Source organism: Mirounga angustirostris, unplaced genomic scaffold (assembly GCF_029215605.1).
Source record: "Mirounga angustirostris isolate CCGP_5_RB_7025 unplaced genomic scaffold, mMirAng1.0.hap1 SCAF_15, whole genome shotgun sequence".
In the NCBI taxonomy this organism is placed as follows: Eukaryota; Metazoa; Chordata; class Mammalia; order Carnivora; family Phocidae; genus Mirounga; species Mirounga angustirostris.
The window spans coordinates 90,478,060-90,505,925 of NW_026991723.1; the positions used below are offsets into that span (position 1 = coordinate 90,478,060).

The following is a 27,866-nucleotide window of genomic DNA, read 5'->3' on the forward strand; positions in this document are numbered from 1 at the left end:
ACCCGCGCCCCGCGCCCCGCCCCACCGCCGCCTGCAGCAGCGCGACCCCCTGGCGGCCTGGCGATCCCGCCCGAGGTCAAGTACCTCATTCACCGCCTTGGCCCTGGGCCCCTTCGCCCCCTGGTGGAAGCTGGCTGAGCGCTCCTTGGTGCCACCAGGGCTGCACCCCAGGATGGCTGGGCTACCACATGGGGTCCCCGCCCCGGGGGCTGGAAGGGACATTCTGAGGGCCGGCGGGATACCCACAATAACCCACTCCTCTCCAGCTAGTACCTGGCAGGCACTGTTCCAGAGGGTTCTTTCTAGTCTGCAGGGCACCTGTGGTGGGTGCTATGGTGATCCTCCTTCTACAGGTGAGGAAGCTGAGGCTCAGGGAGGGGAAGCACACCTGGGGGGGGACTCACGTGCCCTCCTGCCTCGCTCAGTCCTGGAATTCCTGTTCCTTACTCCCCCGCCTCTACTCAGTTCAGCCAGATTCTTTCCTCTCGGAATGTCACTTCCCCTTTGCTCTATCAGGGAGCAGTGTCCCCCGGAAGCCCAGTATCCTGGGCTTGATGCTCCTTTTTCTCACTCTTAGGTTCCTACATCAGCCCCGCGCCCCTTCCCTGCCTCCAGGCAGATGATGACATTTCCCTTGGCTTTGGCCCCGCTGACCTTAGCAGGTGGCACATCACTAAAGCTCTCAAATTCTGTAGAGACACCTGCACACAGCCTCAGCTGATCTGCGCTGTGTCCTCAGCCCCGTCCCACCTTCCCCGGCTATGAGGTAAGGAGGGAAAATACAAATGCAGCCCTCCAGCGGTGGCTCACGAGGGAAACTGGGACACCAAAACGACTCAGACACAGTGGGACAGGGTCGCTGGTCATCTGGAGGGTATGGTGGCAAGCAGAAGCTGAGGACACTGTGGTCCAAGACTGATGGCCGCCTTGCACACGCCAGCCCAGGCTCGAGAAGACCACTGAAGAGCTCGCTCAGCATGGACACATCAGAGGGAATAAAAGGACATTCCACACCCATGTGTCAGACGAGGATTTAAGAAGAGTTCATTACAATGAGGGCTCCTAGGTGAGACACTAAAATACCCAAATGCCACCCGAGAGTGATCCCAGACCTGGAAACAAAGACCCCAAAGTCTCATTGCATGAAGAATACACAATGAGTAAAAGCAGGAAGCAGAAGAGATGGGGGCCAATGATTCAACTGGCAATGCAGGGGAAAAGAAAGAGTCACAGTGAGTGCAGGTGAGGATGCAAAGGGTCACAGCAGAAGTATTAGTATGACTGAACTAGAAAGCTCAACAGTTAAGGTGAAACAGAAAACAGGATATAAGATGGCAAGAATAAGCCTGAAATGTACTGATGATCCCAAGTGTGAAGAGGTTAAATTCCCCTGGTAAAAGATGCACAGATTGTGTGACATGCTTTTTAAAGAAAAATAACTACATGACAGCTCGAAAAACATTAGCAAGGAGTCAAAATATTATAGGAGAAGGTCAATCAAGAAAAGCAGGTGTGTGGGGACCCTGGGTGGCTCAGTCTGTTCAGCGTCCGACTCTCGATTTCCGCTCAGGTCATGATCTCGGCGTCCTGAGAGGATCTCCACACTCAGCAGGGACTCTGCTCAGTTTTTCTGTGTGCCTCAGACTGCTCTGAAAAAATAAAACCTATGAAAACAAAAAAGGCAGTAGACATGGAGCATTTGAACAGAAAGGCTGGTTTAATCCATGCTACAGTAGAATAATGTCCCCCACAAAATAGAGGTTCATGTCCTAACCCCTGGCACCAGTGAACACGACTTGGTGTGGAATAGGGTCTTTGTAGGGGCAATCAAGACACAAATTAAAGTGAGGTCAGACCGGAGGAGAGTGAGCTGTTAACCCAGTATGACTGATGGGCTCACAAGCAGAGGGGAGAGGCACAGAGGACTGCAGCCGCAGAGAGACGGAGTGGGGAAGCTGCGAGCCAAGGAAGGCTAAATGTGGGTGGCCACCACTGGATGCTGGAAGACACAGGGAGGGTTCTTGTAGAATCTCAGAAGGAGCGCGGCCCTGCCAACACCTGCATCTCTGACTTCCAGCCTCCAGGACTGGGAGAAAACAAATTTCCATTGTTTTCAGCCACTCGCCTTCTGGTACTTGGTTATAATGGTCATCAGACACGAATCCAATCCCAATATTTAGTGTGCTGTTACTGACACACAGGGAGAGACTTGGTCCTCTTAATTGGTATCTCATCTACATCCAATAAACACACCGAATATGTTCGGCCATCGCAATACACACTTAATCACCTATAGCTGGATGAAAACTATGTCCATCACCTCCAAAAAGTCCCCTCCTGCCCCTTGTCCAGACAACTACTGCCACCTTCCTCCGTGGCAGCCACTGTCTAGGATCAGTAACTATAGAGGGGTATTGCCCCTGCTTGGATAGGACACCCGGAATCCGACAGCCTGTGTGCTCTTGGGTCTGGTCTCCGGCTCAGCATGATGTTTTGGAGACTCATCCAAGTTCCTCATGCATCTACAGTCCATTTCTTCTCTGTGCTGAGGAGTTTTCCACTGTGTGAATGCTCTGCTTTGCTTGTCTGCTCTTCTCTTGGTAGACATCTGAATTGTTTCCAGTTTGGGGCTTTATCAACAATGCTGATAGAAATGTTCCTGTACAAGTCTTTTTGTGGACATGTGTTTTCAGTTCTCTTGGGCAAATACCTGAGAGTGAAACTGAGGGTTTACAGGGTAGGTGTATATTAACTTTCTAAGAAATTGCCAAACATTCTCCAAACTTTGTACCATTTTGCATACATTCTTTGCAACTGCCCATAATAATGTTTTGAATGATCCATCAGGAAGCCATAAAAGAAGTTCAACAACTCCCTAGAGCTGAAACTGTGCACTCGCTTGATTCTTGCTACGAAACTATACATCCACAAACACACAACTAAAGGATAGCAACAGGAATCACAACCAACTATTGCAAGTTTTCAGATTTCTTTTGAGTTAAAGAGGAAATAAAAGCAGAGTATTTAGAAAGGAGTGACAATGTGGACATTGGCTAGAAACACCCAGGACCACAACTTACTTGCGCTGTACTCAGAGGGAAAGTCAAAACCACATGCTTTTCTGAGAAACAAGAAGCATTCCCAACAAACGACTCTGTTAACAGATAATCTTTGATACTCATGCAAAAAGATCAGAATGAAGGAGATAGCACAAATAAACAGCATTAGAGATAAGACGGTCTGATTTTAGATTATGTAGATTGAAAGTTACTGTAAAGCGAAAATCCTCTTCTTTTTGCCAACAAATTTGAAAGTCAACGTGAAGTGGACAACTTTCCAAGAGAAAGTAAATGATCAAACTTGACTCAAGAAGTAGAAACTTGAACATGACTCTTGAAGGAACTGCATGTACCAGAGAAAGAATGAGAAGAACCCACCAGGTATTACCGCCATAGATGACAGTAGGTTCCACAGGCTTTTTGAGCAAGAACAAAAACCTCGAGATGATTCAAATATCCCAGAGCATAGAAAATAAGGTTCTGTATCCAATCTCCCAGACTCTCTGGACCACGATGGCAAAGTCTCCCGATGAGATCCCAAACGACTGCCATAGATGGGTCATCCTGGTGACTACAGACAGAAGAAAGAAGAAACCAAGATGGTGGAGTAATGCAGCATGACCAAGCAGGGTCAATCCCAGATCTGTGAGAGTAACAAAGTCCAGAAATAAGGACTTTGCATTTATAAGTCACTTACATTAGCAGTAAGAGAAAGGTTAGATGATTCTCACAGTAGACTACAAAAAGACTTGACCCAACTCAAAATCCACTCCTGATTTAAGGGAAAAAACTACAGTTCTCATTTAGCAAGACCAGAGGGAAACAGTCTCAACGTACCAAGAGAGGGTACTGGGCAACAACTACAGGAACAGTCTCCTGCGCTGAATCTCCAGCGACATTCCACTTCAAGTAAGAAAGACAGCAGGGCCAGCCCGGGCCAGCAATGGAGACTCCGCGGGGCACTGACTGTGGGTGACTCTGGCTGGACACGGTCTGGGGAGCTAGTCTTGAATTGTTATTTCATTTAAGACCAAGGGAGTGTAAACTGTCTGCACCAGAGGGGGGGGATGCTCAAGGCAACGTGTTCCAAGGCATGAGAACAACAGACAAGAACAGGGAGAGAGAAAATGAGCCGAAAGTGAAAGAAATGGGGAAACTCCGATTGTTTGTTTTCAATCTCAAGAGCCAGTTTCTTCAACAAGCAATTTTTGAAGGAAGTGTTAAGAGTTAGTTGGACAGTTAGGTAGTCAGGCCCAGGGTCCCCAACATGAAAATACGGAGTTGGGACAGCTAAGATAAAACAGCACTAACATCCTGTTTTGCAGCTCAGATAGGACCACACTAACATTCTGCTTTGCAGCCTTTGCAGAAATGACTTCTGCAAAACGTCCTAAAATAAGGCAATTAACCACAAGGCATTTGTCCCTATCATGGGTAAGGGGCAGTGAAGACATAAGCCCTCAGATGTCAGCAAAAAAAGATCATCAACACATTGATATTAACCTAATAGGTAGACAGATACAGGATCAAAGCCCTGATTTGCAGGACTCAGCATGCCCTGGTTGCTTAAGATAGTTTTGCAAAAGAGCTCATAAAAACCCCTAAACGTAGAAACTCCAGGGAAACCCTCTCAGGCCCCCCTCCCATTTGGGCCCCCCTCCCTCTCTGGGAGCTTTACACTCTTGCTCAATAAACTTTGCTTTGCTGCCCACCACTCTTCATCTGGTCTACCTCTTCATTCTTCGAAGCGGCAAGACCAAGAACTGCGGGCACTAAAGGCAGAGAATTCCTGCAACAGAAGGATCTTGTGTGTTGTGTTCTGTGAGCTCTCACCTGCTCGGGAAGGGCCAGACGGGCACACAGGGAGGATGGCCTGCAGAGATGGGGGCAGTTTTGGGGGCACGCACCAGCCCTCGAGGAGCACCCATGGCCGCAAGCAAAACCCCAGGTGCTGGGGGAGAGTAAGCGGCAGTCTCCATCCCAGCCTCAGAAGAACCAGCCCTGCCTTGTGAGCCTGCGGGTGGACGGGAGGGGCGCTCTGGGCACCACTGCTCAGCTCAGCACAATTCTGATGAAAACTCCAACCAGGGGTACCTGGCTGGCTCAGTCAGTTAAGTGTCTGACTCTTGATTTCGGCTCAGGTCATGATCTCGGGGTCATGAGATCGAGCCCCCAGTCAGTCTCCACAGTGGGCATGGAGCCTGCTTAAGATTCTCTCCATCTGTCCTACCCCCAACTCTCGCCTGCGTGCTCTCTCTCTCTCTCTCTCAAAAACATAAATAAATAAATGAAATTATATTAAAACTCCAGCTGGCTCCTTTCTGTAATTTGACAGAAGATTTAAAAGTGAGATGGAAATGCAACAGGCCAAGAGCAATCAAAATACTCTTAAAGAATCAGGTGGGAGGACTTGCCGGACCAGATAGCAAGATTTGATTATGGGCCTAGAGTAACGAAGATGGTGTGTTATCACCACAAGGACAGACCAATAGACAAACCCAGGCACCTGGGGACAGTTGACAGTAGGAGGCTGAAGATTGTGCAAGTCAGGGAAAAGAACTTTCCCGGAAGTTTTCAAACATGTTTTCAATAAGTGGTGCTCAGATAATCATTATCCAGAGAAAGGAAAATTAAATCAAATCCTTACATTAAAAGCACACACAAGTCATTATCAGTAGATTAAAGACCTAAGTGTGAGGCAAAAACATAAAGCTTTGGACACTATCTTCTAACATAAGACACTATCTTCATGATTTCAAAGCAGGAGATGAGTTCTTAAATTTACCTATGTTAAAAGAGTTGAAGTAGCAACATACAAACTAGAAGAAGAGATTTTTAGCATGTGTCTGAAAAAAGTACTAACACCCAAAACACAAAACAAACTCCCCAAAACCCATAAGAAAAAGACAAACAACCCAGAGCAACAAGCTATCATACACCCAAACCAAACCCAGAAAAGTGCTTTCAGGCTGGGCCTCTCCCATTGTCTGGGTACAGAGTACACCAGGTATTTAGGGGTCATGTTTTGAGAGTCTCTGGGCATAAGGCACTGTGGTAGGTACTGACCTATAAGAAGAAGAAATCTTAGCTTCTGCCCTCAGGAGCTCACATTGTAATGAGCAAGACCAATGGGCAATGTGAGCAGAATGGCAGCAGATCTGGCCAAAGGAATACACTAAGTGCTTTATAGGGATGCAGAGCGAAGAGCAGTGCATTTCAATAGGAGGAGGAAGACACAATCAAAGAAACCTTCCAGGGGAAGGTGAACTTGTGGGCACCATGAAGGATGAGCCCAGGTTCAATACAAGGAAGAGTGGTGGGAGCCTCTCCAGAAGAGGAAACCGAGGCCCAGGGACTCATCCATAGCATCAGATCTTTGGTTGATCCCTTGCCCAGGGGAAGACCTGCTAAAGCTGCAGCCTTGGATGGAGATCTCCTGGGCCCCGGGCTCTTCAGTTCCGGATTTCCGCATGATTCTTGGGCACCGCCACGTAGCGCAGTTTCCTGAGGAAAGGAGGCCTCTGCAGCATCTGTTCATCCCACAGGTACTCTGGGGACAGCACCTTGGTGGGCTTGTGGTAGAGAAGGTACTTGTTCAGGTGGCTCTCGTCGTGCCACACAGCCTCGATCCCGTTGGCCCGGTCGACCACCATCGCCTGGTGACAGGCCGTGGTCAGCTGGAGAACCTCGACCACCGAACCCCCAAAAAAGCCTCCTGCATAATAAAAGTCACCCTCGTCTCTCGGAATGTAGGCCTGGGACTGTGGACGGCGCTCGTAGGTGAAGGCCTCGCGGGCCGCCCTGTAGAAACCGGGGTGCAGGGTGCCGAAGAGGGGGGACAGGATCTCCACACCCACGTGGTCGCTGAACTTCATGTCCACGTCCATACACACCAGGTAGTCCACCTCGAGGAGGAAGCGCTGCTGCGAGAAGTTGCTAATCATCTCCATGCGGTGCATGGACACATCCTGCCAGCGCGAATAGTTTCGGACCTCCAGGACCACCAGCTGTCTCCCTTCTGCGAGGGGCACCCTGGGCACATCGGTGGGCCGGTCGGTGAAGACATAGTAGGTGACCCTGTGTCCCACCATGAAGTGCTTCTCTGCCGTCTGCAGGAACAGCTCCAGGAAGACCACGTATCTAAGGCCAAGAACAAGCATCCCAGGAAAGGGAGGGTGGGCATTAAACAGAATCAGACAGCAGCAGAAAAACAGACTTGGGTAAAACCAGCTTCTAATACCATGCCACGCCTTGAAGACATCATGCTAAGTGAAATAAGCCAATGGTGAAAGTCAAGCACTGCCTGATTCCACTTCAAGGGGGTCTCTAGAATGGGCAAATTCAGAGAAACAGACACCAGAGGCTGGGGGGGGGGTGCCATGGGCAGCTAGTGTCTAACAGGCACAGAGCTTCAGTTTTGCAAGAGGAAAATGCTTGTGAAGATGGGCAGCCCCTATGGTGACACAACAATGCAAATTGGTAACACTACGGAACTCTGCATTGAAATAGTTAAGATGGTAAATATTATGTGCATTTTACTACAATGAAAAATCAAAACAGAAAAATAAAAACCATAGCCAATCTACTAGCTAAAGACAGTGTATCAACTGGATAGTAAGGGAAGGCATTCAGATTGCTTGGTATGGAGCACTTAGCCTCAACCATAAGGTATTTTCTTAATCCATGAGGTTGGCAAAAATTCAAATGATGGGTAATATCTAAAGGTTGATCTCTCCCAACTCATGACCCTCCAATGGCTTCTTCTCCTTAAGAAAAAAGAAAAAAGCAAATCAAGATCCTACAGTGGTCTACCAGACCCCACAAGATCTGCCTCTGACCTCATCTCCTCCCCTCTGTCCTCCATCTTTTTGCCTGGGCAGGCATCTCTTTGATGTTCCTGACACAGGCCAGGCATGCTCCTCTGGGCCTTTGCACTTCCTATTCTCTCAGGCTGGGATCCTTTCCCTGCAATGCTCACCCCTACAGTAGCTCCCATCCTTTGACTAATGCCCAGAACTATCCGTGCCCTATAGCTCCTCCTGCTGGCACCAGCAGAGGCTAGCTGGTGTAAAAACACAGCAAGCTGTGCACTTGACCCGTATATTTATCTGGGTGGAAATCAGAACTCAAGAAGAAGGAGCAAATAAATACACAAATAAATATGAAAAGAAACCACTGACACAGCCTTAATTCTTTTAGAGCCCAAATCACCATCGAACATATTTTATAATTGAGTTTTACTTGTTCTTCTGTCTTTCCCCACTTGAATAAAGCTCAGCAGACACAGGGCCTTTCCGTGGTTTGGGAACTGCCTTATCCCTTTGTCCACACATAGTAAGTGTTTAGTAAAGACCTTTGTAACAAACAAGTAAGGAAATACTTCCGGGTGTGGTTAAGGGTAAGGGAAGGCAGATACTCTCATTTGCCACTAACGAAAATATCCATTTTTACAATCCTTTCAGAGGGCATATGAGAAAATATATCAAAACGTTAAAGATTTATATATTTATTTATTATTTATTTGTGGGGGGGAGCAAACTCCCCACTGAGCACAGAGCCCGACATGGGGCTTGATCCCACAACCCTGAGATCATGACCCGAGCCAAAATCGAGACTGACTGAGCCACCAATATATCAAAACTTTAAATGTGTACGTTCCTTTCCCAATTCCACTTCCAGGACTCTACCCCACAGACCTCCTCATATGTCTGCACAAAGACCCAAGTATAAAAGTTTACAGGCAGTGCACATCACAAAATGGTGTGGAGCATGGGAGCTGCCGACCTTCCATATATTGTGGGTGGGGGTGTAAAATGCTACAACTAACTTGCGAAAATGTCATGTTGTTTTACAAAACTATATATGTATCTGACCTAGGACAGAGCAATTCCACTCCTGGATGTTTAATCAAGAAAAAATAGGAGGAGCAAGATGGCAGAGGAGTGGGAGACCTAAATTTTGTCTGGTCCCAGGAATTCAGCTAGATAGGGGTCAAACCATTCTGAACACCTATGAACTCAAAAGGAGATCGAAGGAAAGAATAGCAGCAACTCTCTGAACAGAAAAGTGACCATTTCCGTAGGACTTGCGGAGAAGTGAATCCGAGGCGATATTTGGATATTCAGGAAGATAGACCTCGGGGGGAGGGAGCCTCCATCAGCCGGCTGCTGGCTACCGGCAAGTGATAGAGCCCCAGAGCACAAAATCGGAACTTGTAGAAGTCTGCTCCGCTGAGGGACGTCACTCCAGTGGCTAAGCGGGGGGTGGAACCCTCCCTGGGACAGTGTGGTCTCAGGACCCTCGGGGTCACAGAAAGACCGGGGGTGCCGGAGTGCGGCAGAGCTCCCAGGTATCAGAGCAGGGAAGCCGGCTATAGAGATGGAGCCGAGGGGTGGGCTCTCAGCTCGGGGTTGCCATAAACCGTGATCCGTGGCATAGTCGGGCCACTGCTCCTCCAGCAGGGACCCAACAAGTGGCAGATCCGGGGAGACTCCCCTTCCTCCCCCGGGAGGAGCGGCGCCAGAGCGCAACCCAGGGATCTGCTGGGTTTGGAGACTCCACATGGGGTCGGGTGCCAGAGATAGAAACGCTTGGTCACAGGCCGGGTGAGCACGGAGTGCGGCCGGAGACCAGGGAGACGGGAGTGACGGACTGCTTTTCTCTGGGGGTGCACTGAGGAGTGGGGCCCCAAGTTCTCGGCTCCTCTGGGGCGGAGATTGGGAGGCCGCCATTGTCACTCTTGTCCTCCAAAGCTGTACGAAAAGCTTGCAGGGAACAAAAGCTCCTGAGAGCAAACCTTAGCGGATGACTTAAAACAGACTGGGCAAGGGCGGGGCAATTCCACCTCCGGCACAGACATTTGGGAACCACGGCAACAGGTCCCTCCCCCAGAAGATCAGCGAGAACAGCCAGCCAAGGCCAAGTTTACCACTCAGTGACAACAGCAAAACCCCAGCATTAGGGGAATGCTGCACATAGAATTCATGGCTTTTTACCCCATGATTCTTTAGTCTTTCAAACTTAATTTTTTAAATTTTCTTTATTTTTTCTTTTTCTATTTTTTTTGAATTTTTCTTTTTCCCTTTTTCAAGCTACATCTTATCAATTCCTTTTTTAAAAATCTTTCTTAATTTTCAATTTTAGAGTCACATTCTATCCCTTCATTGTAGTTTATTTTTTGTGTATATATAAGTTTTTCTCTCTTTAAAATTTTAGGAGACAGTTTCTTCCAATAGAACAAAATATACCCTAAATCTTTAGTATATGGCCTTGTTCTAGTTTCCTGCCTTATCACATTCTCTCCCTTTTTAAAAAAATTTTTCTTCTTTCTTTTTTCAACCAACTTTTTTTTTTTTAGATTTTTATTTATTTATTTATTTGAGAGAGAGAGAATGAGAGACAGAGAGCATGAGAGGGAGGAGGGTCAGAGGGAGAAGCAGATTCCCTGCTGAGCAGGGAGCCCGACGCGGGGCTCGATCCCGGGACTCCAGGATCATGACCTGAGCCGAAAGCAGCCGCTTAACCAACTGAGCCACCCAGGTGCCCCATTCAACCAACTTCTTATCGATTCCTTTTATAAAATCTTTTATAATTTTCATCTTTACAGTCATATTCCATCCCTTCATCGTATTTACCTTATTTTTGTACATATGTAAGTTTTACTTTCTTTAAAATTTTGGGAGGCACTTTCTTCTAACAGACCAAAATATGCCCAAAATCTAGTCTGTGGCTCTGATCTATTCACCAGCCCGATCATATTCTCTCTCTCTCTCTCTCTTTTTTTTTTGCATTCCCTTTCTTTTCCCCCCGGTTTCAGGTCTCTTCTGATTTGTTCAGTGTATATTTTTCTGGAGTCGATGTTACCCTTTTAGCATTTTGTTCCCTCATTCATCTATTCTCCTCTGGACAAAATGACAAGATGGAAAAACTCACCTCAAAAAAAAAGAACAAGAGGCAGTACCGACTGCCAGGGACCTAATAATCAATACGGATATTAGTAAGATGTCAGAACTAGAGTTCAGAATGATGATTATAAAAAACTAGATGGGGGCGCCTGGGTGGCTCAGTAGGTTAAGTGACTGCCTTCAGCTCAGGTCATGATCCTGGAGTCCCGGGATCGAGTCCCGCATCGGGCTCCCTGCTCGGCAGGGAGTCTGCTTCTCCCTCTCCCACTCCCTGTTTGTGTTTCCTCTCTCGCTGTGTCTTTCTCTGTCAAATAAATAAATAAAATCTTAAAAAAAAAAAAAAAACTAGATGGGTTTTGAAAAAAACATGGAAGATACTAGAGAATTCCTTTCTGGAGAAATAAAAGAACTAAAATCTTTTTAGTTGAAATCAAAAAGGCTACTAATGAGGTGCAATCAAAAATGGAGGCTCTAACTGCTAGGATAAATGAGGCAGAACAGAGAATTAATGATATAGAAGACCAAATTATGGAGAAAAAAGAAGCTGAGAAAAAGAGAGATAAACAACTACTGGATCACAAGGGCAGAATTCAAGAGATAAGCGATACCATAAGACGAAACAATATTAGAATAATTGGGATCCCAGAAGAAGAAGAAAGAGACAGAGGGGCAGAAGGTATATTGGAGCAAATTATAGTGGAGACTTCCCTAATTTGGGGAAGGAAACAGGCATCAAAATCCAGGAGGCACAGAGAACCCCCCTCAAAATCAATAAAAATAGGTCAACACCCCAACATCTAATAGTAAAATTTACAAGTCTCAGAGACAAAGAGAAAATCCTGAAAGCAGCTCGGGATTGTAGGTTACAAGAGGTCTGTAACCTACAATGGTAGAAACATTAGATTGGCAGCAAACCTATCTATCCACAGAGACCTGGCAGGCCAGAAAGGACTGGCATGATATATTCAGAGCACTAAAGGAGAAAAATACATAACCAAGAATGCTATATCCAACTAGGCTGTCATTGAAAATAGAAGGAGAGATAAAAAGCTTCCAGGACAAACAAAAGCTAAAAGAATTTGCAAACACCAAACCAGCCCTACAGGAAATATTGAAAGGGGTCCTCTAAGCAAAGAGAGAGCCTGAAAGTAACATAGACCGGAAAGGAATAGAGACAATATACAGTAACAGTCACCTTACAGGCAATACACTGGCACTAAATTCATATCTTTCAATAGTTACCCTGAATGTAAATGGACTAAATGCCCCAATCAAAAGATACAAGGTATCAGATTGGATTAAAAAACAAGACCTATCGGTATGCTGCCTGCAAGAGACTCATTTGAGACCCAAAGACACCTCGAGATTGAAAGTGAGAGGGTGGAAAACCATTTACCATGCTAATGGACAACAAAAGAAAGCTGGGTGGCAATCCTTATATCAGACAAATTAGTTTTTAAACCAAAGACCATAATAAGAGATGAGGAAGGACACTGTATTCTACTTAAAGGGTCTATCCAACAAGAAGATCTAACAATTGTAAATATCTATGCCCCTAACATGGGAGCAGCCAATTAGATAAGGCAATTAATAATAAAATCAAAGAAACACATTGACAACAACACAATAATAGTAACAACACCCTCAGTGAAATGGACAGATCATCCAAGCAAAAGAATAACAAGGAAATAAAGGCTTAAAATGACACACTGGACCAGATGGACTTCACAGATATATTCAGAACATTCCATCCCAAAGCAACAGAATACACATTCTTCTCTAGTGCCCATGGAACATTCTCCAGAATAGATCACGTCCTAGGTCACAAATCAGGTCTCAACTGGTACCAAAAGATTGGGATCATTCTCTACATATTTCGGGCCACAAGGCTTTGAAACTAGAACTCAATCACAAGAGGAAAGTCGGAAAGAACCTAAATATCTGGAGGCAAAAGAGCATCCTACTAAAGAATAAATGGGTCAACCAGGAAATTAAGTAAGAATTTAAAAAATTCATGGAAACAAATGAAAATGAAAACACAACTGTTCAAATCTTTGGGATGCAGCAAAGTTGGTCCTAAGAGGAAAGTATATAACAATACAAGCCTTTCTCAAGAAATAAGAAAGGTCTCAAATATACAACCTAACCCTACACCTAAAGGAGCTGCAGAAAGAAGAGCAAATAAAGCCTAAACCCAGCAGGGGAAGAGAAATAATAAAGATTAGAGCAGAAGTCAATGAAATAGAAACCAAAAGAACAGTAGAACAGATCAATGAAACTAGGACCTGGTTCTTTGAAAGAGTTAATAAGATTGATAAACCCCTGGCCAGACTTATCAAAAAGAAAAGAGAAATGACCCAAATAAATAAAATCATGAATGAAAGAGGAGCGATCACAACCAACACCAAAGAAATACAGACAATTATAACAACATATTATGAGCAACTATATGCCAGCAAATTAGACAATCTGGAAGAAATGGATGCATTCTTAGAGAAGTATAAACTACCAAAACTTAACCAGGAAGAAATAGAAAACCTGAACAGACCCATAACCAGTAAGGAAATTGAAGCAGTCATCAAAAATCTCCCAACAAACAAGAGCCCAGGGCCAGATGGCTTTTGCACAGCAAAGGAAACAGTCAACAAAACCAAAAGACAACTGACAGAATGGGAGAAGATATTTGCAAATGACATATCAAGTAAAGGGCTAGTATCCCAAATCTATAAAACATTTATCAAACTCAACACCCAAAGAACAAATAATCCAATCAAGAAATGGGCAGAGGGCGCCTGGGTGGCTCAGTTGGTTAAGCGACTGCCTTCAGCTCAGGTCATGATCCTGGAGTCCCAGGATCGAGTCCCGCATCGGGCTCCCTGCTTGGCGGGGAGTCTGCTTCTCCCTCTGACCCTCCTCCCTCTCATGCTCTCTGTCTCTCATTCTCTGTCTCTCAAATAAATGAATAAAATCTTTAAAAAAAAAAAAAAGAAATGGGCAGAAGACATGAACAGACATTTCTGCAAAGAAGACATCCAAATGGCCAACAGACACATGAAAAAGTGTTCAACATCACTCGGCATCAGGGAAATACAAATCAAAACCTCAAAGAGATACCACCTCACACAAGTCAGAATGGCTAAAATCAACAAGTCAGGAAACAACAAATGTTGGTGAGGATGCAGAGAAAGGGGAACCCTCCTACACTGTTGGTGGGAATGCAAGCTGGTGCAGCCACTCTGGAAAACAGTATGGAGGTTCCTCCAGAAGTTGATAACAGAGCTACCCTACAACCCAGCAATTGCACTACTGGGTATTTACCCCAAAGGTACAAACGTAGTGATCCGAAGGGGTACATGCACCCCAATGTTTATAGCAGCAATGTCCACAATAGCCAAACTATGGAAAGAGCCAAGATGTCCATCAACAGATGAATGGCTAAAGAAGATGTGGTGTATATATATACAATGGAATATTATGCAGCCATAAAAAAATGAAATCTTGCCATTTGCAATGACATAGATGGAACTAGAGGGTATTATGCTAAGCAAAATAAATCAATCAGAGAAAGCCAAGTATCATATGATCTCACTGATATCAGGAATTTGAGAAACAAGACAGAAGATCATAGGGAAAGGGAGGAAAAAAGGAAACAAGATGAAATCAGAGAGGGAGACAAACCATAAGAGACTCTTAATCTCAGGAAACAAACTGAGCGTTGCTGGAGTGGTGGGGGTGGGAGGGATGGCGTGGCTGGCTGATGGACACTGGGGAGGGTATGTGCTATGGTGAGCACTGTGAATTGTGTAAGACTGATGAATCACAGACCTGTACTTCTGAAACAAATAATACATTATATGTTAAAAAAAAAAAAAGAAGAAGAAGAAGAAGAAGAAGATAGTAGGAAGGGAAAAATGGAGGGGGGGAATCGGAGGAGGAGATGAACCATAAAAGACTATGGACTCTGAGAAGCAGACTGAGGGTTTTAGAGGGGAGGGGGTGGGGGGATGGGTTAGCCCAGTGATGGGTATTAAGCAGGGCACGTATTGCATGGAGCACTGGGTGTTATACGCAAGCAATGAATCATGGAACACTACATCAAAAACTAATGATGTGATATATGCTGACTAACATAACATAACGAAATAAAATAAAAAAAAAAGAAAAAACATACTGTACTTACACAAAAGGTTTGTTCAACAGAATTCATATTTACTCATAATATCCAAAACCTGGAAACAGGGGTCTGTTGAAAGGAAACTGGATTAACCAACTAGAGTATGCCCATATGATGGAATGCTAAGCAACAAAAAGAGCTACTCATTCATGCAGAATCACGGATAAATCTCCAATGATGATTCTTAGTGAGAAAAGACAAGACCAAACAGTATGTAATTTACAATTCCAGTAGGCAAAAATAATCTTAGAGTGGAAAAAAATCAGAACAGTGATGCAGGAGCTGAAGGAGGGAGAGGCTTGGCTGGAAAGGGGCACGGTAGAACTTTATGGGGTAGTGGGAATGTCCTATGAGTAGAAAAGGATTCTGCTTACACAACTATATGCATTTGCCAAAACTCAGCAAATGTTCGTATGCACATTTTACCTAGGAAGAAGAAAAAGCATAAACACATCTTGAACTCTAGTTGATGATCGTGTGCTGATGTCCCAGATTTACTTTCGTATATATCAAAAGCAATAGGAACTGATAGATGGACAGAAGGATGACCAGATGGGTAGATTAGTGATCATGCCAGTTTAATAAAATGTTAATCGTGAAGCTTATGGACTTCCCATGAAGCTCATGGGAAACCCTGAAAAGAAATAGTGTATGCATTATGGGAATCCCAAAAGGACAAAAAGGGAAAGGGACAGAAAATATATTTAAAGCAATAATGGTTGAAAACTTCCCAAATGAGAGCCATGGACATCCAGATTCATAAGGCTCAAAGGACCCCAAATAATTTGAACCTGAAAAGGGCTACAGAGAGATTATAATTATATAATTATATAATCTCTCTGTATTATATGAAATTATAATTAAATTGCCAAAAGTCAAAGACAAGGAGGGTGCCTAGCTGGCTCAGTTGGAAGAGCATGGGACTCTTGATCTTGGGGTCATGAGTTTGAACCCCACGTGGGGTATAGAGATGATTAAAAAAATAATAAACTTAAAAAAAGTCAAAGACAAGGAGAAAAAGTTCAAAGTAGCAAGAAAAGTAAGTCATCACATATAAGGTAATCCCTCTCATAAGACTATGGGAATATTTCTCAACAAAACTTTGTAGGCTAGGAGAGAGTGAGATAATATATTCAAAATATTGGGGCACTGGGATGGCTCAGTCGGTTGGGTGTCTGACTCTTGATTTCAATGCATGTCATGATCTCAGGGTTGTGGGATCAAGCCCCTCATCCAACCTGCTTATTTTTCTCTCTCTCCCTCCTCCCCTCCCTTCCCACTCATGTGCATGCTCTCTCTCTCTGAAAAATATAAACAAAAATTAAAATATTGAAAGAATACTACCCCAGAAAAGCTGATTTTCAGAAATGGAGAGATAAAACCGTTCCCAAACAAAAGCTGAGGGGGTTCATCAGCATCAGACATGCCTTACAAGAAAAGCTACAGGGCATCCAACTCTTCCAGCAGAAACAAAAGGGTTCCAATTAATATTATAAGAACATACTAATACATTTATACAGTTCACTGGTAATGGTAAACATAGAGTCAAAGTCAGATTCTCTAATGTTGTAATGGCAGTGCATAAGTCACTTACCACTCTAGTTCAACAGTTACATATAAAAACTAACCAGAACTACAATAATTTGTTCACGTAAAGACAATATTTAAAAATACGTAAATTGTAGCATCAGTCACCTAATGTGAGGGATAGAGGATGAAAAGTATAGTTTATGTAAGCTATTGAAGTCAGGTTGTTATCAGCTTCACATAGGGGGTTACTAATAGAAGATAGTTTGTAGAAGCCGTAGTAACCACAGAGGGAAAGCCTGAAATAGACACAAAAAAGATCATGATAAAGGCGTCAAAGCTAAAGATGAGAAGTGAGCAACAAAGGTCCACAGGTAGAAAACAGTGAGCATAATGGCATAGTAAGTCCTTACCTCTCAATAATTACCTTAGACGTTTTTAAATGTAAAAGGATTCTCCAGTCGAGAGACACTGAATGGTTAAATGGATAAATATTTTTTCAAAGATCCAACAATATTCTGCCTGGGAGAGACTCACTCTAGCTTTAGAGACACAGGAAGAGCAAAGAAAGAGAAAAGGATATTTCAAGCAAACAGTGGCCCAAAAAATGGGGGGTAACTATAGTTATATCAGACAAAGCAGGCTTTAAGCAAAAATGATCAAAAGAGACAAAGAAGGTTATTATATAATGATAAAGGGCTCAATCCATTAAGAAGAAATAACAATTGTAAATATTTATGCACCCAATGTCGGAGCACCTAACTCATAAAGCAAATACTAACAAAACAAAAAGGAGGAATAAGCAACAATACAATATTGACTGGGGACTTTAATAACCCACTCTCGAAAATGGACAGATCATCCAGACAGAGAATCGGTAAGGAAACAGCGTGTTTGAACAACACTACAGACCAAACGGACCTAACACATATACGTAGAGCGTTCCATCCAACAGCAGCAGAGCACACGTTCTTCTCAAAGGCACATGGAACATTTTCTAGGGTAGATCGTGTGTTAGGCCACAAGACAAATCTTAGCAAACTCAAGAAGTTGAAATTATACCAAAGAAAATACTCAAATGGCCAACAGGTCCATGAAAAGGTGCTCAACATCACTCGTCATCAGAGAAATGCACATCAAACCCACGATGAGATGTCACCTCACACGTGTTAAGAGGCTAGTGTCAGAAAGACAAGCGGTAACAAGTGCTGGTGAGCATGTGGAAAAAAGGGACCATTTGTGCACCTTTGGGAGGGAAGGCAAACTGGTGCAGCCGCTGTGGAAGACAGTAGGGAGACCCCCTCCAAAGGTAAAAACAGAACTGCCCTGGGGCGCCTGGGTGACTCCGCTGGTCAAGCATCTGACTTTTGGTTTGGGCTCAGGTCATGCTCTCAGGGTGGGGAGACTGAGCCCCCACACTGGGCTCTGTGCTCAGCAGGGACCCTACTTGGGATTCTCTCTCCCTCTGCCCCTCCCCTGCTCACATTCTCTCTCTCTCTCAATTAAATAAATAAAATCTTAAAAAAAAAAATAGAACTATCCTATGATCCAGCAACCCCACTTCTGGAGGCACAGAAAGTGATAGATGATGGAGACAGGGACAGAAAACTAAATCAGTATCTTTTTTTTTTTTTTAAGATTTTTTATTTATTTGAGAGAGAGGGAATGAGAGACAGAGAACATGAGAGCGGGGAGGGTCAGAGTGAGAAGCAGACTCCCCACCGAGCAGGGAGCCCGATGTGGGACTCGATCCCGGGACTCCAGGATCATGACCTGAGCCGAAGGCAGTCGCTTAACCAACTGAGCCCCCCAGGCGCCCCAAACTGAATCAGTATCTTGAAGAGATACCTGCACTCCCACGTTCACCGCAGCATCACTTACAGGAGCCGAGACACAAAACCACCTAAGTGTCCATCAACAGATGACGAGATAAACAAAGCATGAGGTATATATTTCTCGGCCATAAAAGAGAAAGGAACCCTGCCATTGCAGCAACATGCTTGAAACCTGAGGCCATTATGCTATGTGAGACAGTCAGACAGAGACAGGTGAACGCAGTACAATCTCACTTACATGTGGACTCTAAGAAAACCTGAATCCACAGCAGCAGAGAACAGGTAAGTGGTTAACCAGAGGCAAGACGTGCAGGACTGGGGAAATGGGTGAGGGGGTCAGACGTACAAACTTCCAGATGGAAGATAAATAAGCTCTGGGAATGAGACACGCAGCATGGTGACGTTAGTTAACGTACCGTGTGTACAACCATCACATCATTACGTTGTACACGGTACGCTTGTACGATGTCATGTGTCCATTATGCCAATAACTGGGGCGAATGAGGGGAAAAAAGAAAGAACAACGTCAGCGGCAGGATGTAGGTGGTGGGCATACACACGGTCACTGTACAATTCTGGCGACTTGGCTGCACAGTTGAAAACTTTCGTGATAAAACGTTACTTGTAAGGGTGCTGCGTAGGCAGCTCTACAAACAGCCCAAGCAGGGAACGAAGCCTCTGGAATAAGAGCGGGCAGCCGTTCAAGAGAACGAGGAAGGTCCACAGGCGTCAGTGTGCAAAGGTGTCCAAGACTCCGTGCGTGAAGATGCAGATTTGGTACATAAAATACAAGCCAGTTGTCAAACCAAACAAGCCAACCCCGAGGCCATCAGTGCAACCTGGAGATTTCAGATCCAGCTCTGCCACATGCTGAACCCGCCATGGCTACTAGGAAAGGAAGCCTCAGGCGGCGTCTCTGGGAACGGGTCAGGGCAACGGAGCACCTGCCTCAGGGCTGCGGTGGGGTCCGGCTGCTGGCCCGGCGGCTGGCCCCCGTCAGTGGTCAGTGGAGGCTGCATGGCTCTCAAAGGTCCGTACACTGACGTCTGGAGCAGGTGACTCTCGGCTGTGGGGCTGCTATTTTGAGCAGGGGTGTGCCTAGTGGCCCCCTGCAAATCCCACCAAGTTCACCTGCACACCAAGCTACCCATGCCTCCCCACCACCCCGAGAGCACCTCATCCTGGAAAAGAGCGACACCTAGTGACAAGTGCCCCCCTCCCGGCACTGCGGGTGGGCTTCCTGGTTTCCCCTGGGCCAGTGCCCCTCTTCAGCATCGCTGCCCAGACCTTACTTACTTTTTGATGGCAAACACGGTCAGCCCGATGGTGGCATTTTGGAATTGCGCGTCCAGAATGGTAGAGTCAAAGACTCCGTCCCAGATGATGGGAGCAAACCAGGGGGTCATGACCAGCACGTCAGCCCTCCTGGGGAAAACGAGGCACACCGTGTTAGAGCGGGGCGTGGACACGTGGGCCACGGAAGGGAAGCATTTGTCCAAAGGCTCACAGTCTGGGAGCAGCAGAGCGAGAAGCAGACAGGATGCCAGACTCCCCATCCGGTGCTCTTTGCTCCATCAGCTCAGCACCTGAGCCCTGACACTCCCATTCCCTCGCTGCCCTCGCTTCGAGTGTCTCCTCCCCACCAGCCGGGTGCTGGGCCCACGGACACTCCTTCTAGGAGGCCACCAGCGCTGTTTCCCTGGAGGAGCTCTAGCTCAGTGAGGCAAGAACTAAGCCCCTTTCCAGCAAGCGGGATATTTTACATTTGGGGGGATATTTTACATTTGGGGGGACTAAGTGCTTTAAATCCAGTGTGTTTCCCACTGACAGCACATCTCACTCCAGAGTGGTCACATGTCGAGTGCTCGTGGCCTCCCGTGGCTGGTGGCTCTAGAACTTCAAGGAGATGCGCGTTCTGGTTTCAGAAACGACAGCATTTCCAGCTCTCCTGGCCGGGAGGTATGGCCTGGGCTGGATCCCGACCTGTCCCGCCCCAGTTGCGGGGCCTCAGGCAAGTACCTCCACTTCTCTGAGCCTCAGTTTCCCTGCTTGTACAACTGATCAGAGAGGCCTCTGGGTGACCTTGCTGTCTGAGGCCACAGATACGGGCTGCCACTGGGTCTTGGGCAGAACAAGCAGGAGGCGGGGGCGCTGGCTCCGGAGGCCTGACTTGTGGGCACCGGCTCGGAACCGTGGTCCCTGTGACATCAGCAGCCGCAGAAAGACCTCGGGGCCAAGCCAGCCCAGACCGCTGTCGTCCGTCCCCATGAAGAGATAAGAGAGGCTTCTGTGCCTTCTATGGACATCCGTGGCCCCCGGGACCAAGAGTCAGAGGCGCCCTCCGTGGCGCCAGACCCATTAAAAATGAGCCCGGTCACGGCAAGATGGTGCAAGAAGGAAGAGAAAAGGCACAGAAAGGTTGCAGCCCTGGACAGGAGCGAGAGAAAGGAAAGCCTGAGGCCTCGGGGACAGGGAGCCACCACGGGCCGAGGCAGGGACTTGCGCACTCACGTGGGCTTGAGGACCTGGGCCTTGGCGTAAACCATCCTGCAGAGGAGATGTGCGTCAGGGAGAAGTGAGTGGAGACTTCTCAGAGCCCCTTAGTCTGTGCCCACAGCTGCAAGGTGCCGTCCTCCCCATCAGGTTGGCCGGCTCTGCCAGGAGCCCGCACCCAGCCTCAGGGCGCCCGCCCGCCCCCCTCCTGCCCACCTCCCTCCCTCCCTCCCCCCTTCCTGCCTGTCCGCCTGCCGACTTCCCTTCCTTCCTGCCTGCCTCCCTCCCTCTCTCCTCCCTTCCTTCCTTCCTGCCTGCCTCCCTCCTTCCTCCCCTCCTTCCTACCTCCCTCCCTTCCTCCATGCTTCCTTCCTGCCTGCCTGCCTGTCCGCCTGCCCACCTCACTTCCTTCCTGCTTACCTCCCTCCCTCCCCCCTTCCTTCCTACCTCCCTCCCTTCCTCCCTGCTTCCTTTCTGCCTGCCTATCTCCCTCCCTCCCTCTACCCTTCCTGCCTGTCTGCCTGCCCATCTCACTTCCTTCATGCCTACCTCCCTCCTTTCCTCCCTGCTTCCTTCCTGCCTGCCCACCTTACTTACTTCCTGCCTGCCTCCCTCCCATCCTCCTCCCTTCCTTCTCACCTGCCTTTCTCCCTCACTACCCCCTTCCTTCCTGCCTGCCTCCTTCCCTCCCCCCCCCCCCCGTTCCTTCCTTTGCGCCTGCCTCCCCTCCCTCCCCCCTTCCTTCCTCCATCCATCATTGTTCACTAACAGACATCCATGGAGCATGCCCACCCAGCCCTGAGGATGCTGCAAGCTTCCCAATGATAAACTGATGAGGCTAAAGCCCAAGCAAAGGAAAGGGGGTCACCCCTCATGGTCTGTGACAACTGCTGAGGATCTAGACACCCCACATCTCCTTCTTCTCTCCCTGTTCGCTCTAAGTCCTCACGTGGGTCTACCTCATTGTGACTAAGGTCCCGTCCCGTGTCCTGCTTTTATTTGGGGGGGTGGGAGGATGAGGGTTGGCCCACAACTACCCCATCCAGCCCCTACTCTGTGCCAGGATGTACCTCGCCGCCCACCCCCACCCCGCCTACCGGCAGCCTCCTTTGTCCCCCATGCCCTCCCTGGCCACATGGTCCAGTTTTCCACTGAGCTGAGGGCTGAGGAGGTGGGACTGAGTCCACCACAGGTACCACACCTGAGCTGAGGCAGCCACAAAGCCTGAGGTCAAGTGGAAAGCCCCTGTGACCCCCACCATCAAACGTCTCCCCCTGTTCTTCTTTGACCCTCATTACTCTCCTCTCCCCGGACCCCTTGTTCTTCCCTCCCTGTGAACCAGCCTTGGGAGGGGCGGAGGGATGCGGAAGCGAAGGGGAGGGGCACATGTTCACTTGCTTGGAAAGAGGCACAGAAACAGCCCAAAGAGGCGTCCCCCATACCTGGGTACCTCAGGTACTCTGCAGGTGCCCAGGTGGCAGTTGCTTCCACTGAGGGAGAGAAACAGAGTGCTCAGAGCCCGGGGCCGGGTCCTGGGAGAAACGTTGCCCTGCCACACAGGCAGGACTCCTCCAGGGCCACCCACACACAGCCCCTGCGGAGGAAAGCTCCTCATGTGATTCAAAGCTTGGGCCGTGTGGCCAGGCGAGTAGAGCAGGGGTCCGACACAGGACAGAGAAACCTGGACACACTGGCCATGTCTGGGAGCTTGGGGCACAGCTCCGCCTAAGGGGCATTTCACACCGGCGGGTGACAATATCCTGGGGAGAGCCCCTCTCTGCAGGGAGGAGGTGTGGAGACCAGAGGGCAGGAGCCAGGGCCGCCCAGGTGGGCCCTGGGATCCCAAGGGAGCTCTGGCAACACCCCCCGCCAGGGCCCTCCCATCCGGGGGAGCCCAGCTCCCCGCCCCTTACCTGAACTGCTTTGTCTCAAGCATCTGCTGTGGGACCACGCAGCGGTCATCCTGGCTGCAGAGAGGAAAGGTTCCATCTGAGTCACTTCATGAAAAGTAGCGACTGCTAACAAAGTGCCGGGTCCTCAAGAGGGAGCGCCCCAGGCAAAGGTGAGTCCCCCATCCCTGCTGACCCCAACCAGTCCTGGGGAAGGGAGGAGCGGAGGTAGGCTCCCAGAGGAAGCTTGGTGGGGCCGTCCTCCATCTTGCAGGCCGGGAAGGCCAGTCTTGGCGAGTGGAGAGCCAGGAGTGAAAGCCATGACCTCAGTGGCAGGCTGTCCCTTTGGCCCTGAGGGGCGGGGCCGGGGGCGGGGGGAACGTCACTGCTGCTGGAGGGAATTAGTCATGCCAGCATGGCCCCACGAGCCACCTGTCCGTCCAACCAGCTGGACAGAGGGAGGAGAGCTGGGGTCAGGATCTGGCTCTCAGGCTGTGCCCCGCCACACTGGCTAGGAGATCTCATCTCACCTGTTTGCAGGCTGGCCAGAGAGGCCTGGCCCTGGAAGAAATTAGCTCTGAGAGGACAAGTGGGCCTCCCCCAGCCTGGGCCCTCCTGGAATCAGAGGGCACCCCATCCCCAGTTGGCCCCATCAAAGCAGCTGAAGGAGACCCGGAACCAGCGCCACGCGCCATCCCTCCCCGAGGCCCGGCCTTGTCGTGCAGGCTGCTGGGCAGTCCGTCACCTCTGCGAACGTGTCCTCTCCAACAGAGGTCACAGCTCTGCCTTGTCCTTGGCAAGGTTTGAGAAAGCACAGTAGAGGGAGGAGCTTGGAGTCACCCTGGGAACTGAGTATCTCTTTGGCTATAATTATCTCCAGTTCAATACATGCGTGTATTTCTACTTCTGTTCTAGATCTTTCTAGAAGGAACCACCCTGACTCCAAAGACTCCGCCATTACCTTTGAGACTCTCTTCTCTGCCCCCATCCGGGAATCAGGCTGAAAACATTGCTGGGGGACAAACAAGAGTGTGAAGTTGAGTCTTCGCTGGGCAGGAGGACAGACAGGCTGAGACTTTAACACACATATTCCGATCCTTTTGGCCTCTGGCTCCTGAGAAAATAGACATGGGGCCCAACCAGAGCCCCGCTGCCCCCTCCCCATCCCTGCCAGGCAACCGGACCATTGTAACACAATCTCATCACCATAGTAACCAATAGCGTGGACGGGGACCCCGGCATCAGATTCACCTAGATGCGGTTCCAGACCCCCTGCACAGCCCTGAGCAGTGAGGAGGGGTGTGTGTAGAAATCTCTCTTCCTAACAAGCTCCCCGGGTGATCTGCGGACACGCTGAAGTCCAGAGCCCTGCCTCCTTCCTGTTTTCTAACAACGCTGTCACATAGAGAACAGAAGCTGAAGGGCAGGTCACAAGCTCCGTGGCTCGCTTGCTGAGCGTCAGAGCAGGGAGGAAACCACAGTCTTACCTGTGGCTCGACCGCTCGCTCAGTGAATACTGGGGACACGGTGGGGGGGTGTGATGTAACGCTGACTAGCTCTCCTGCCCTACCCTCCCCTGCCCTGACTTCCCCCATCCAAGCACTGCTGGTCCCAGAATAAGCACCCCCTCCTCCAGGAAGCTTCTGTGTGTCCCTGTGAAGTGGTCTCCTCCTGCAGCGTGGGTGGGATTTGGGTTAGGGTGTGAGCATCTAACCTCAGCCCCTCCACATTGCCACCTTCGGGACAGGGACAGTGCCTGAATCGCCTCGGGGTCCCAGGTACCCAGGCTGGAGCCTCACAGGTGTGTAGGGAGCGAACGCATGAGCAAGACAGGGGTGAATGCATGAATGCAGCTGAGCTGATGGTGCCAGCACAGGGGAACCCACGGGGGGAACACGGGAGGCTGCATCCCCCACGACCTTGCCCACCTCCTCATGACCTCATCGGCTCTCAGACTGCAGCAACCCACGTATGCGGATACCTCACATTCCCTCTTTCCACGCAGACCGCTCCCTGGAGGTCCGCAGGCTCCTCAAACTCAAATCGTCCAGAACAGACTTCACGTCATGGCCCCTCCCCGGCTTCACCCCTGTAGGTACCACCTCTCCTGGTGACACCACTCTCCAGCAGGCACTGGTGAGGAAGGAGGGGCCCCGATGGGCACAGACCAGACAGAAGAGGTGTCGACAGCCCTAGGAGCCTGGCGGCAGAACCCTGGGGAGCCAAAAACGCGATGTGGCTAAGTCTAGGGCTCCGTCTGTGGGGGACTTCTTCCTCTTGCCAAATTAGAAGGTAATTTTGCCCATCAATGAATTCTGTCCTAGGACTTATCCTGGTTTGTGTCAATTAAAACAAAACAAAACAAAAGGCAGCGAGAGATTTTTTAAATCACTCTTTGCACATTGAGGTCATCTTTTAAAATTTAAATGTTCATTTGAAGAAAGAGCTCCTATTGTGAGCTTTTGAAAAGTGCCGAAGGTGCTCATATAGGCTTACTCACATCAGGATGGGATTTTTAAGTTATACTCAAACAAAACATGTAAAAATTCTACATCCACAAAAATTTTATGAAAGGAGCACGTGAGGAGGCAACGTCCAAGGGGAAAAATAATCTGCTCTAAAAGAAAATTTATACCAAGAAGAAAATAATCAGATGAATCTTTTGGGTTCTGAATATTTATCAGTCTAAAAAAATTAAAAAGGCAATCCAAGGTATGTCAAAATGAGGGGAAAAGAAGATAAAATGAGATGTAAACACAGAACAATGCAGAGGAAGAGGGTGCTGGATGAGTAAGTCAAAAGAACCACGGGATCTAGATCGAGAATAGAGGCCAGAACCCCGACCCCTGACCCCTGACCCCCGAACGCCAACCTCCCACACCAGACCCCTCACGCCCAACCCCAGAGCCGTCGGGCCGCCACTCTGGGCACCTGAGTGTAGCAGACGGTCGGGCCAGACGGGGTGAGGGGCTTCAGACTGGGTCACAGCGGGAAGCTGCAGGGCACGGTGACAGGGGGCTCCACATACTCGAAGGCATGACACGGAAGGTGCCACAGACTCTCGGTGCTCCCTGGGGTCCTTATGATACGAGGAAGAATACTTTCACGCAAGGTGAGGACACGTTCTCAGAATCAGACTTTGGGGCGGGCTGCGTTCAGAGAACGGCGTTCTCCTGCTGCACAAAGTCAGGTGGAGCCGGGCTCATCTACGGGACAGCCCGTGGAGCCAGCTCAGCCCCGTGGCCCACAGCACGACACAGGCAAGCTCTGGAGTGGGGCCGGGCCCCGGGAGGCCAGCACGGCAGCTCGGGAGGTGCCTCTGCAGGTCGGCAGCCCCCACGTAGTGGGCAGAGACCACCTGCAATGTCACGCCCCGCCCCAGCCCCCGTCTCTGCTCCATATATAAGGGGCTGCACTTGTTGCTTAGAGCAGACTTGCTCTGTGAAGCCCCAGCGCGTCTCCAACTCTGGGAGGTCAAGGGGGGTCTTCCACCCAGGAGATCCAGGAAACCCTGTATCCACTCGCGTGACAGCCTATCCCCTGCCTACTCCCCCTTCCAGACCTGACACTGTTCAGGACAGGGGGCTGTCCCATTGACAGCGACATGTCCACACCCCCCACCCACCCCTGGAGCACCAGGTTCAGTAAACACCTGCCTAGGTCAATGTGTTGATTTGTCCAACCGCACAAGAACATCGTTTTCCAAATTATGCACTGGCTGGACTGTCAGCCCTGAGATGAGATGCACAGGAGCCTGGGAAGTGGGTTTGGAAGGGTCTGCATCTTGACCTGGCCACTTCCTACCTTGGAATCTGGGTGTCACCTGGACCTCTGGAGCCTCGGTTTCTCAGGGGATAATAATGCATATCTTATAGGTTGTCGAGAGAAGGTACAAGAATGTCCATCAGCATTTTGCTCAGTGCCTAGCGCAGAATAAAAATCCAATAAATGGAAGCTCCTTCTAACAAATTTCTTTTTTTTTTTTTTTTTTAGAAAGACAGAGTGTGAGTAGTGTGGAGAGGGACGGGGGAGAGGGAGAGAGAATCTCAAGCAGACTCCCCACTGAGCGTGGATCCCTACATGAGGCTCGATCTCATGACCCTGAGATCATGACCCTGAGATCATGACCTGAGCCGAAACCAAGAGTCAGACCCTTAGCCGATGGGGCCGCTCAGGCACCCCACTAACAAATTTCTTTACAAAGGTCATCAGTGAAAACGTGTATAGCTCTAAAACTTAACCACTAACCGCAAATGCCTTCTTGTGGTCTGAACTATATATTCAAACAGTCAGCATCCACCGCGAAGTGGAGGCTAGGGACAATTTCACCCTGTGGGGTAAGACCTGCTGAACTGAAAAAGTATCCACTCGATTCTATTTTTTTAAGGGGACGAAATTTTACTACGTTTGTTTTAAAACATAAACTTTACTGTTTCTTTAAAATTAAGGAAATGCGGTTAAAAAAGGAAAAAAGGTGTTATCGTCAAATATGCCATAATAAATCCCACCCTGCCATCGGGACCCCAGGACCACTCCCTCCCCCTCCCCCCCCCCCCCCCCCCCCCCCGCATCTTACCTGAAGAAGCCCAGGAGAGCAGCAAAGAGCAGGGACCTGCACAGCCAGAAGTTGGCACTCTTTCTGCAGAAACCTGTGGAGAGGAAGCCTCAGTTATTCAGGGCTGGGTTACCTAAATCACTTTGCTGAGGCCAAAACTGAGTCCTGGCCAGGGATGGGCCGGGCGGGGTCCTGGCACTTTCCACTTCACTTTCTGAGTCCCCCGTTCTTTTTTTTTTTTTTTAATTATTATTTATTTATTTGAGAGAGAGAGAATGAGAGAGAGCACATGAGAGGGGTTAGGGTCAGAGGGAGAAGCAGACTCCCTGCTTAGCAGGGAGCCCGATGCGGGACTCGATCCCGGGACTCCAGGATCATGACCTGAGCCGAAGGCAGTCGCTTAACGAACTGAGCCACCCAGGCGCCCTGA

At 48.6% G+C, this 27,866-nt stretch overlaps 2 protein-coding genes across 6 annotated transcripts in view; both read right to left on the bottom strand.

The window, feature by feature from the left end:
- Positions 1–27,866, bottom strand: part of SURF6 (surfeit 6) — a 49,678-nt gene that overhangs the window by 11,286 nt on the left and 10,526 nt on the right. Inside the window, exons 6-12 of one of the 5 annotated variants that reach the window (XM_064579138.1) lie at positions 27,458–27,530; positions 26,686–26,804; positions 24,863–25,095; positions 23,843–23,893; positions 22,906–22,959; positions 22,435–22,482; positions 19,796–21,046 (exon numbers count right to left, since the gene is read on the bottom strand). The gene's annotated coding sequence lies outside the window, so the exon portion shown is untranslated. Of the gene's footprint in view, positions 1–19,795; positions 21,047–22,434; positions 22,483–22,905; positions 22,960–23,842; positions 23,894–24,862; positions 26,805–27,457; positions 27,531–27,866 lie in introns of all 5 variants that reach the window. The other 4 variants (XM_064579137.1, XM_064579135.1, XM_064579139.1 and 1 more) reach the window with 4 other exon arrangements.
- ABO (ABO, alpha 1-3-N-acetylgalactosaminyltransferase and alpha 1-3-galactosyltransferase) lies at positions 58–27,475 on the bottom strand. Its single transcript, XM_064579140.1, has 8 exons — positions 27,458–27,475; positions 26,686–26,804; positions 23,843–23,893; positions 22,906–22,959; positions 22,435–22,482; positions 21,011–21,046; positions 19,796–19,924; positions 58–7,199 (listed from the first exon to the last, which is right to left on the bottom strand). The coding sequence occupies exons 2-8, from the start codon at positions 26,745–26,747 to the stop codon at positions 6,512–6,514; spliced, it is 1,068 nt and encodes a 355-aa protein (XP_064435210.1). The 5' UTR covers positions 26,748–26,804; positions 27,458–27,475; the 3' UTR covers positions 58–6,511.

Coding starts and splice junctions, on each gene's coding strand:
- ABO (XM_064579140.1), bottom strand. CDS start 26,747: ATGCATTATTATCCCCTGAGAAACCGAGGCTCCAGAGGTCCAGGTGAC. Junction 23,894..26,685: donor GGTGACACCCAGATTCCAAG/GTAGGAAGTGGC, acceptor TTTGTCCCCCAG/CAATGTTTTCAGCCTGATTC. Junction 22,483..22,905: donor CTTGAGACAAAGCAGTTCAG/GTAAGGGGCGGG, acceptor TCTCTCCCTCAG/TGGAAGCAACTGCCACCTGG.